The sequence below is a fragment of the Calypte anna genome, chromosome 10 (genome assembly GCF_003957555.1).
Source record: "Calypte anna isolate BGI_N300 chromosome 10, bCalAnn1_v1.p, whole genome shotgun sequence".
NCBI classification, from domain to species: domain Eukaryota; kingdom Metazoa; phylum Chordata; class Aves; order Apodiformes; family Trochilidae; genus Calypte; species Calypte anna.
The window spans coordinates 1,520,391-1,532,143 of record NC_044256.1 but is presented as its reverse complement, the minus strand read 5'-3'; the positions used below and the strand labels follow the sequence as shown (position 1 = coordinate 1,532,143).

Here is an 11,753-nt window from a genome sequence, read left to right as displayed (position 1 = left end):
TCGTCTCCTCCGCTTCCTTCAGCCGAGCCGAGCCGAGCCGAGCCGAGCCGAGCCGAGCCGAGCCGAGCCGAGCCGAGCCGAGCCGAGCCGAGCCGAGCCGAGCCGAGCCGAGCCGGGCCGAGCCGAGCCGGGCCGGGCCGAGCCGGGCCGGGCCGGGCCGGGCCGGGCCGCCCTGCCCGAGCCAAGCCGAGCCGAGCCCAGCCCAGCCGAGCCCAGCCGGGCCGAGCCGGGCCGGCCTGCCCTGCCCTACCCGAGCCAAGCCGAGCCCAGCCCAGCCCAGCCCAGCCCAGGCTACCCGAGCCGAGCCCAGCCCAGCCCAGCCCAGGCGAGCCGAGCCGGGCCGGGCCGGGCCGGGCCGACCTGCCCGAGCCAAGCCGAGCCCAGCCCAGCCCAGCCCAGCCCAGGCTACCAGAGCCGAGCCGAGCCGAGCCCAGCCCAGCCCAGCCCAGCCCAGCCCAGCCCAGCCCAGCCCAGCCGAGCCGAGCCGAGCCGAGCCGAGCCGAGCCTCCTTCCTCGTGCTACCTCCCTGCGTGGCGGGAGATGTTCGCTTCTCCTCCCTTCCCCTCTCCAGCCCGGTGCTGAGGGCGCTGCGGTAGCTGCCGCCCTGAGGTACCGCACGAAGCTCCCGCCCCGGGCCGCCGGTCCTGGTGGTGCCTGAGGTCCTGTGGCGGGCCCAGGGCGGTGGTGCCGGAGGAGGGAGAGCCCGAGGAGGCCGCGGTGCGGAGCCTGAGGAGGAACCGGTACGGAGTCTGTGTAGCGGCAAACAACAGGAGTTTTCCTCAGCGGCCTCCGGTTTCGGAGCATTTCATTTATTAAACCCAGCTTGTGGAATTGGGTCGCTTACGGGCAAAAACCAAAACAGGGCTCATTAAAAACTGAGGGTGTCGGCTGTTTGTTGCAATAGAGAAATGAAAAAAAAAAATACGAAGCACCGCTTGAAAAAAGCCACAAATTATCGAAATAGGGGTAGTCTAAGACTTGTGTTTGCCTTCACTTCTGAGGTATTTGTCTCGTTCTTGGGGAAAACTTGGCGATCCCGCGGGCCGCTTCCTGGAGCCGCCCTGGGCTGGGGAAGGGGAGGCAGCGCTGCGTCCCAGGAGTCACTAAAAACACGGAGACAGCTGCCCAAAATCTCACCAAAACAGCTGAAAAATGCTTGTTCTCCGTGCTGAAGGGTGCCATCTCTGTGCTGATGGTCCTGAGAGTAAAAGCGCCAAGCTCAGCCTGAGCTCGGACCTCGGTATAACTGCTTCATCCAACTTCTAAAGGATTTTCCTGCCTGTGAAGTGGTGATGGTAATTCCATGACCTGCTTAGACAAATAGTGGTGTGGAGACTCTGATGATAGGGTAAGCTCTGCCTCCTAGCAAGCAGCATTGTCAGTGCTTCCAGTTACATTCAGTCGATTAATGGAAACTATTTTGTTGTTAATTATTTTAAATAGTTTCTAAATTGTTAAATTTTTTTCTAAAATCAGTGGTTGCAAGCTGTGATATAAATTGCCAGTCTAATATATCCTGAAATAAGTTTAAACTCGAAGACAGTGTAAAAGAAAGATTGGGGTTCTTTCTCAGTATCAGTCGCTGCTGGGTTTTGTTGATGGAGTTGCCAGAATAGTTGTGACCTTACCCTTTACTTCTGTCCTCCAGGTATTGAAAAGTCAGAGTTGAGGCCAGGTGTTCACTTTGCTCTTGTCTTGAAAGTGTAAGTAGCTATTCTTGGAATTGTACAGCTTTAGTAGCTCGTATTTTCTAGTGGTCATAGAATCTAGAATAGTGTTGGAAAGGACCTTAAAGGTCATCAGGATGCAACCTCCCTGCATGAGGGGGGACACCTCCACTAGAGCAGGCTCATCCAGCCTGGCCTTCAACACTTCCAGGGATGGGGCAGCAACAGTCTTCCTAGGCAACCTAGTCCAGTGTCTTGCTACCCTCATGGTGAAGATTTTTTCCCTAATATCTAACCCAAATCTACCCTCTTTCAGTTTAAAACCATTACCCCTTTTCCTATCACTATCCTTTAAGTTGAAAAGCCCCTCCCCAGCTTTCCTGTAGCCCCTTGCATGCTCTGGAAGGCCACTCTTAAGGTCTCTCCTGAGCCTGCTCTTCTCCAGCCTGAATGGCCCCAACTCTCTCAGCCTGTCTTCATAGCAGAGGAGCTCCAGCTCTTTGTGGCCCTTCTCTAGACCCTCTCCAACAGGTCTGTATCCTTCCTCCAAGGCTGGACACTGTATTCCAGGTGTGGTCTCAGCAGAGCAGAGAGCCCACCTCTCCAGCCTGTCCAGGTCCCTCCAGCTGCCCTGCCCTCCCACCCTGCATAGCTTGGGATTGTCAGCAAACTTCCTCAGGATACACTCTTACCCCACTCTCCATGTCTCAAACAAAGGTGTTAAACAGCAGTGGTCCCATAACTGATTCCTGCCTGTACCTGCAGTAAATGTTTCTGTAAAATTAATTTTTGTGGCTCAGGGATTGGTCATACTTTACACATACTGACTCCTTTATTGTGCTCTCCTTACTTTCCACAGCTTACATATCCTGCTCTCTGCTTTTTTCTCCCCAGTTTTGTAAATTGGGGCTTGCTCACATCTCAGGTTCACACACAATGTTTCTAGGACATACTACCTGAATTTTTAATGTTTTTACCACTTCCTGTAAAAACTATATGTCTGTTCTACTCCTTTCTTTATGTTTGTTGTATTTTTGCCATGATGCTTGCCAAAGGACTCCATAAGTGATGATTATGTGCTATACTATGCTGATGAGTATATTTATATTATTTTCTTGTGTTTTCTGACTGGATTTGTTTCTACTTTCTGTGTTTACACTTTAATTGAGGGGAGAAATTAAATTTTACATATATTTTCAGCAGCTATTGCAACAGGTTTCTGATCTACAGAAATAATACTACAATAAGAACCTATTAAGAATGTCTGTTTTGGATCTGTTTTGAGAAGGGCTAAACAGCACAGTAATAAAACCATCAGTAGTTATTTTATCTGTAAAAAAGATGCCTATATAGGGATAGCAATAATTTCTTTCTCCTGATGATCACTGTGCTGAGACTCCTTATGAAGGAATTCATAATATTGCATTTAGTCTACTTAGGAAACCATTAATTTTTAAATTATCATTATTTTGTCCCTGAGGCAAAAGCATTGTCTTGTGTAAAGCATGTTTTGTTTTGTTTTTTTTTAAATCCCTTGATTTACTAAGGATAAATTAGGCTTAATGAAATGCAGTCAGAAGCCTCCATCTTCTGAGGGGATTTCATTAAGCTGAATAGATCATAAACCAAACAAATTTGGCACAAGGTTTTCCTTTTTGTTTTCTTTAACATTAAAAGCTGTGTACAGAAAATTCCTCTCATGGTAATAAGTGCTCTGTGCTCAGTCAGCATCTTTCACTGGGCCCAGGGCCTTGAGTTTTCCATCTTTCTCAAGTTCTGTTTGTTCCTTCAGGAGGCAGAGCTCAGTCCATGAAGCATTCTCTTACACTTGAGCATTTACAGACAAATGTGGTGGGGTCTCAGCATCCTCCTGTTGGTCATGTGATGGAAAAGCAACTTTTCTACCCCCTGTAGCAGCATCAGTCTGTCATGATTACTTGTTTTATGAACTCTAGTTTGTAACTGTGTATTTACAGTTCATAGAATCATAGAATCATAGAATCACAGAATTGGCTGGGTTGGAAGGTAGCTCAGAGCTCATCAAGTCCAACCCTTGATCCACTCCCCCCGTGGTTCCCAGCCCATGGCACTCAGTGCCACATCCAGGCTCTTTGGAAAGATCTCCAGACACGGAGAATCCACTACTTCCCTGGGCAGCCCATTCCAATGCCTGATCACCCTCTCCAGAAAGAAATTCTTTCTCATCTCCAACCTAAACCTCCCCTGGCACAACTTGAGACCCTGCCCTCTTGTCTTGCTGAGAGTTGCCTGGGAAAAGAGCCCAACCCCCCCCTGGCTCCAACCTCCTTTCAGGGAGTTGGAGAGAGTGATGAGGTCTCCCCTGAGCCTCCTCCAGCCTCAACACCCCCAGCTCCCTCAGCCTCTCCTCACAGGGTCTGTGCTCGAGTCCCTTCACCAGCCCAGTTGCCTCCTTTGGACCTGCTCCAGCACCTCAATCTCCTTCCTGAGCTGAGGGGCCCAGGACTGGGCACAGGACTCGAGGTGTGGCCTCACCAGTTCATTTTTTATTTTTAGCTGCCAGGAAACAACCATCAGGCAACCTGTGGTAGTGTAGCACATTATAATGGCAGTGTTTTGTAGGTCTGTATCATCTTTAAGGAGCTCACGAGCATCTTAGTTATTTGAACTCCACAGCACCTATTGAAGGTGAACATTTTTCCTCATTTATCTGTGAGCAAACAGAATGAGGAATAAAAGAAACCTCAAAGACTCAGGACAGTTCACAGCATCATGCAGGATAAACACCTCCTTTGTTATTGCAGAAGAAGGGGGTCCTAACAACTCATGGAAAGTAGCAACAGAATAAATATACAGGCAGCCCTTCTAGATCAAAACTCTTCATTCTGCCAACAGAGTGAACCTTCACTGAGAGCTGATCTGCAAGGAAGCATCTGTGGGGGAGAGAAATTGTTGGAATACTTGGTGTCATGGGCATGAAATCTTGCAGGTTCTGTTTTCCCAGTTTAAAAGTTGTAGCACAGTTGAGCAGTGAAGGCAGTAGGCAGGGAATCTGATTGTGAAAACTCTGTGTGGGTCTTCTTGTTCCCAGGTAAAGTGATCTCTGTTCATACCAGCTTGATCTTCCTTTGATGAAGAATAAGAGCTTTCATACTTAAACCACAGTCATATTCTCCCCTGTGTAATTTACAGAGGCAGTGATAACACTAAAGTCAGATCTTGCTGTGTAAATAGCAAACTATTGATTTGTTGCAGTAACTTACACTGCTGAGTAAGTATTGCATAATGCTCAACTGATAAATTTAATTTATCTTTGATAAATGCAAACAGATAGAGGTGAAAAAGCAAACTGGAAAACAATCTGATATTTGGTACATGCAAACAGATAAAAGGAGTGAAAAGGAGTGTGTCATTATCCTGCTTTGAAACACAACCCAGTTATTATAGCAAGGTAATTATGCAATAAAATACAGATAACACCATAGCATGCTTGAGAGGAGGTAGCTGGTACAGTGAAAGCCTCAACAATCAGTGTTCAAATCCTCTTTTTAAAAACATGTACATTTTAATTTTAAGAATCAAAAATACTCTTCAGAGTATGGAAAGAGGAATTGAATAAACAGTTTATTTTCTGTCCAGGTGCTCAGTGGGTGCCTTTCCCTTGGTAAGCTGAGGCATTCTTTTAGAGCAAGAAGTTCTAAATCTTTTCAAACAATTAACTCCTTTTATCTGTGCCTGTTTTCCTGTAGAAATCCTCTATATTAGGATGAAACCAAAGCATTCCAAGTGTGCAAAAGAAAGCAGAGAGGTGCAGGTTGGAAAGCCAGTCCCAAAGGCAGAAAGAGAAATATATTTGTGAACTTCAGGATCTCTACCTCTGGCCTGCATTGTAGCCACAAGTAAGTCTTGCCTAGTTCTTACTTTCCATTTAGCACTTTATCTCATTATTATGTTGATTCTAAAGATAACAACAAGGTGATGTGTCGGCTGAGGCACAGTGGGACCAGGTAGCCAGGGATATAAAAGCAGGTGAAAAATGAAGACATGGGATGTCAATCTTCTCACTGTAAGAATATGTGTAAAGATTCACAAGATTAAAAGACCTGGAACCCATTCCACCCCTGGTGTCAATTCACTTCTCCATAATGACAATTAAAGATAATTTGGCTATTTAATCTAATTTGCATAGACAGGCAGCTTGAATTAGGTGGCTGTGAGTGGAGTTGATGCAAATCACTTGGCTGTAAGTATTGGGCTGAGTGAAAGCAGCTGCTGCATTTCAGTAGCAGCAGATCATAGACATGAAATGTGTTTAATTACATGCATAACCACTTGGGCCTGATTTGAGGGTGTGTAAGAACTTCCATAACTGGGTCAGTTCTCTGCTCTCAAGAGGTCGTAATGAACTGTTGTTTGTGAACTGAAAAAAAGCAAAACAAAACAGAAAAACTGTATTTTTCAGATCTGGGGATTTGTGGTTCTTTCTGTTCTGACTAACTTGGGGTGGATCTTTTGGAACACAACAACAATCCAGTACCACTGTACCTTAGGGAAAGGAGCTGCACTCCTGATGGGGTGGTAGGTCACTCCGTTTGTAACATCCTTACTGCAGTAGCTTCTTCTTTCTTCTTCTGCAGCTGTGCTGCAATATATTCTATTGGTAGAAGTAGTTTATTTTTCAGATGAGTCTCTGAAGTTTACTTATTGTTAATAAGCCAAGTTGATTGCATTCTCATCCTGAGCTGTTTGTTTTGTGGTACTGTAATACTTTGTGGGTTAGCAGCTCAGAGCAGTGCTGGTTTGCAGCTAATTAAATCTTCATTTTTACATGGGACAATCTAAGTAAGTATTAAATATTAGTATTATTGTATCAGTAATACAATGCTCTCAATATTGTTGGTGAACGTTTGCTGTTGTATGCCAAGGTAAATCAAACGCCTATTGTCCAGTGCTGTTACCAACCCAGGATCATTAGAAGCTGCAGGAAAAAGCACAAGATAATTCTCCAGGTGTTTTTATTAAACCTTGCTGAGGTTTATACTGTTAACTTGCTGAGGGGATAGTGGCTCTTGGCAGAGTGCACCCAAAGAAGGTGCACAAATGGGAAGTGAGCAGCCTGAGGAAACTGCTCGCAGGGCTTTTCCTCCCTGTTCCCATCCTTCCTCACTCAGCCTTCTCCCTACTGTTGTAATAGGAGCTTGTCCCTATGCAGACGTTAGATGATATACTTTTGTTTGAGTTAATTAATTTTGTCTGTCTGAATCTCTCCTGGATGCTGTTTCATTAGTATTTTTTTGGTTGGTTGGTTGGTTTTTTCCAGAAATGTGGAATTAGGGTTGGATTACTTTATCAAATACAGGGTGAGCCCTCTTGTGGTGCTTTCTACCTCTGCTTCAGGCTTTAGGGAGCATCTTTTTTCTTTCCAGCAGTACTCGCTTTGAGTCGCCGGAGTCAGATGTCTGTCTGTGTAGATTTCCTTCACTTTCCTGTGAAAAGTTTATTTACTTAGCGTCATGGGAAATGTTTGCATTCCCTGGGATGCCTCGGCACCTCTGGTGGGGACCTCGCATCCTTGGCAGGCAGGGGCGGTCACGGCCTCGGTGCAGACAGGAGCCCCGGGTGCTGGTTTGGGGATGCTCGGGACACGCCGAGCTTCCATCCGAGGAGGCTGCGCTTAGCACTGCCAGCTCCGAGCCCCCTCTGGAATGTCCTTTTATCCGTGGGGAGCCCAGCTGCGGGATCCTGCTCATCCCAGCGCCTGTCTCTGCACCACGGCTGCGCTGGGGAGCGCCAAAGGCTGAGGCAGAGCCGCTCCCAGCTCTGGAGGTGCCGAGCAGGAGAGCCCTGGGTGAGGACATCGAGGCAGTAGAGAGCTGATTCCTTCTAGGACTGGCTGCTCTGGTTTTGTGCTCGAACAGCTCTGTACGCCTCTTGGAAAAGCTACTGGAAAAGGGGCAGAATGGCATCAGGGTTTCTGGGCGACAGCTGCCGGTGGTTTTAACGCTTTCCCTCCCGGCACACTGCGAGGATTTGCCAGTGCTGCGTCCTTCCTCCTTGGACGAGTAGGGGCAAAACCAGTTCGATGCAGGCTTTGGGATTTTTTCAGCACATTCACGGAGTGTACGTGCTCTAAATGCCTACAATACAGAGGAAGCCGGCTACTCCTAATGGGATGCATTTGCATAGAGGAAGAATTCCTCATTTAAGATGGGTAATAAGCAAACGATATTTACTGATGAACAGCTAGATGCCTATCAGGTAAGATACCTTAGTTTGCGTTGGGGGAAGAATAGGGGTAATCTTGATATCTTTGTGAGCTTTTTGTTTTGGGATGTTTTTTCCAGCGATGGGTGAAAACTTTTATTTGTAGCCCACAGGCAGACACTGTTCCTTCACACCAATTCTAGTAGTATTCTAAGGCTGGGCTGGGAAGTACACGGTGTTTAATTCCCTTCTCTGTCTACATGGAAAGGAGAAAAATTCTTAATGTATGCACTAGGAAGCAGGATAAACACTCTGACTCCCTTGTCAGTGGGAGTTCTCAGTACAATCTCTGTTGAGTGTTTTGGAAAAAAGAAAGTGTTGCCCTAAGTTCTTTTTCTCTCCCTTTGTTGTCAGTAGAATGGAGAGGGGGGAAAAAAAGGAGTCTTGTCTAATTTTGCTTTTCCTAAAGGACAGGTCATAGAAATGTCCTTAACATAATTCCAGAAAGAGGTATCTGTGTGCTTGCTTCCAGCCTGGATGGCAGAACCTTTTTGTAACAGAAGTAATGTGAGTTTTATGTCTAGGGATAGTGTATGGGTGGTACTTTATTTACTTCATATCACACCAACTGAATTTTTAATAGGACAAAAAAATAACCCCATTTTTCAGTCACATTTCAGCACACTGCAGGTCTTGCTGGAATTGGTTACTTGAAGCTGTCTGCACCTTGAACAAGTTTCTGGAAATAGAGTGAGGCTGTACATTGAATAGGAGTGTGCTGAAGAAGGAGGCAGCTGGCTACTTCTGAGGTGCAGCCAAGGCTGCATTGCTCTCTTCTCGTTCATGGAGTGACAAACATGGACAGAATTAACAGCAGAGGAAAGCAGCAGTTAGTTTATCTTGTGGCAACTAAGGGACAGTGCACACAAAAGTAAAGAACTTTCTTTTTACCTTCAAGATCTTTGACTTAAATCCTTGAAGTAGAAAATGTGATTTCAGATACTGATTTTTCACTGGCATTAGCACTGACATGGTGTAACTATTTGGCCAGAAAGGGTCAAGCTGTATGCTAAAGTACTTGAAAATTTTATCTCATGTGGAAAATAAGACATGAATTTAATGCTTTTAGTGATCCACAACCTTTTTTCTTGTCATTATAGGAAACAGGAAAATGGGGTTTCTTGAATTTCTACTTTGCCACACATCTCACCCTGACCTGTCTGTCAGTGGAATTAATCTCAGCTAGTGGTTGTAGTCTGATATCCAAAAAGGCTTCTTTACATCCCTGCTGTATAGGCAAGATGGAAATCAGAGACCTGTGAAACACCAATGTCTGCCTTCCTGCTACCAATGACAGTGAACACAGAACAGAGCCCAACTGCAGTGAAACAAAACAAAATCCAAATATAATTAATGTTATCTTCTTGACATAAACTGGCAAATGCAAGAGCTGAAATGTCATCCCTAATTCACTGCTCTTCATGAAGAAATTGCCTTTCTCTAATGGCTTTTGCAGCCCCTGCCTTTCATAATGCTGGGTAATTGATCTCAAAGCCTGGCAGTAGTTAGGCCCAGTGGATTAAGTCTGCTGATGAGATTTCTCTGTTGCAGGCAGACTTGTAGGTTGTTAGTGTACTGCTAGATAATTTTTGACTAGTAATGGGACCTGTCATCTGTGGTAAGTACAATAAAATGCTGTGTTTCAGGGCAAGAAGTAGTCAGGAAGGAGCATTAGCCTCCTGCTGTGAGCAGTCAGGTAAAGTCATGAACATCTTCTGAGCCTTTAGTTATTACACAAAAGGGGAGAGTGGATTAATGATTCCATAATTTTTAAAATACAGGCTTTTCATCTCTTGCTCCAGCAGTCTGGTTGCCAGGGCCTCTGAACACTGGTCCAAGGTAAAACCCTGTGTACCAGGGTCTGCTTTGCAGCAGTCTGTTGTGCACATGTGTATGTACCCCAGTGTGCAGTCAGGCTTCTACATATAAATTGCTTTTTAAATGGATCACTCTGTAATATTTATTTTTCCAATTGAGAACTAGGCAACATCCTGGATTTGTGTACCTGAGCTGGTATTGTCTTCCTTACCATAATACCCAGGGTTAGAGCATCCATAGTATTAGTTTGGGAGAAGCAAAGGAGTCAACTTAATACTTTTCTATTAAGTAGATTATTTTTTAATAATTAAATATTTAATAATAATTAAATCTATTTAATAATAATTAAACAGACTATTTTTTATACTAACTCGTCCTTCCTATTAGGAGCCTGTTCAAAACCTCACTCATGGTCAGACTCCTGATTTCTTTGAATATATTTCTGACTGTTGTATTTTCTTGTTGTAACTTCTACCATTTTTTTAGCACAAATTGCTCTGAGCTTATGCCACCTGAATGCTACTTTAGTGTAATTTTTTTTTTTTTAAATGTGTTATACCTCAAATGCTTGTCCCATAGGAGACACTATGAGATGGAAAAGTGGGAGGTTAATGTGTTTGAAGTGTGGTAAAACCACATGTAAGTGGCTTTAGCTTTCAGGAGCAAACAGTAAGCTGCACAAAAATCACCTGCTGGAAAAGCAGCATTTAAAAAAAAAAAAAAAAAAAAAAAAGCAGCTGGAAAAGCATAAATCCCAGATCATCAGTATGATGTTTATGAGATAAAATAACCTTTGATATATCAGAAAGTTTCTGAAATGTCCACGTGTAATATTTCCTTCTCATATAAACTGTCATATTGATGACTCAATTTTAAGAAAACCTTTACATTTAAATGAAATAATTGTAAATCTGTCACCCACAAGAGAACCCAAGTGCTTTTAATAGATGAGTATTTTAAAGACTTGTTTACTGAGGCTGGTGATGGTTGTTGGCCAGTTGAAAATGTTGGTAAAAGAGAGAGGACTTGATAGTGTTAAACCTTCTACAGCTCTTTTGATACGAAATAAATAGAGGGAAATTAAAGATTGGAAAGCTGCAAATCTCCTAACACCATGTCATAGCACCTGTTATTGAGATCAAATCACCTGTTACTAACATGTAGTGTTCTAGCAGGCAGCTCTTTAAATTTTCATAAGCTTAGAGAAATGTTGAGGAAATCAGGATTTTGCAAACATGGGTTTCCTTATTGAGATTCACCTCATTAAAACCTTAGCTTTGTAAGAAAATGACTTCTGTTGGGCATCTCTGGTTCTTATGCTGTTAGAGTACTTGGCTGTTTCGAGGGGGGTTTTCTTTGGGTCATTTTTTGTGTTTTCTTTCCATGAAATGTAAAATCAAACAAAGGTCTGGCAATAGTAAAGGCAAGTATTAAGAAAGATGTATCTCATTGCAATCAAAGAACATTTTAAAATGAAGCTTTTACAAGTTGTCTACAGATTTTGGAGGTCAAATCTCATAATGGGAAAGAAAATGAATTGGAATTTTAGGGTTTGGTTTTTTTTTTCAAGTGATGCTGCATAAGGATTCTTGAAGCAAAAAAACCCCACATACATATGAAAACATGTACAGTAAAGTGACACCAGAGCTGTAGATTGGCCTCAGTGCTTTCTACACTCACTGAGAAACAACTGAGCAGCAGATAGGTAGGAGCTGGGCTTGGGGTATGGGCAATCTACTCCACTTTTCAATTAATCTCACTACCTTTTTTTTTTTTTTTCTGGGGTTACCTGAGAAGTGGTCTGAATTTGGTTTTAATATTTTCTTAGTACACAGAACTTAGTATAGAGCAGAAATATTTTTAATCAGCTATTGCTCTTGTTCTTAAAAGCCCATTTCTTTTTGCATTTCTTCATTAATAAGATTATATGCTCTATATATTTACTCTCTCATGTAGCCTCAAAACAAAGTGGTGTTTAGCCCAGCTGTCTTCTAGGCAATATCACAGCAAAATATTCTACTATAA

At 43.8% G+C, this 11,753-nt stretch overlaps 1 protein-coding gene across 4 annotated transcripts in view; it reads left to right on the top strand.

Annotated features, from left to right (window-relative positions):
- The first annotated feature begins 699 nt into the window (after nt 1-699).
- CIB2 (calcium and integrin binding family member 2) overlaps nt 700-11,753 on the top strand; it is a 42,981-nt gene continuing 31,927 nt past the window's right edge. The window contains exons 1-3 of one of the 4 annotated variants that reach the window (XM_030457023.1): nt 700-740; nt 1,649-1,703; nt 5,396-5,545. Coding sequence is in view for 1 of the 4 variants with exons in the window: in XM_008503492.2 (XP_008501714.1) it covers nt 7,854-7,904 (51 nt within the window). In the remaining 3 variants the exon portion in view is untranslated. Of the gene's footprint in view, nt 741-1,648; nt 1,704-5,395; nt 5,546-7,658; nt 7,905-11,753 lie in introns of those variants that run through there. The other 3 variants (XM_030457024.1, XM_030457025.1, XM_008503492.2) reach the window with 3 other exon arrangements.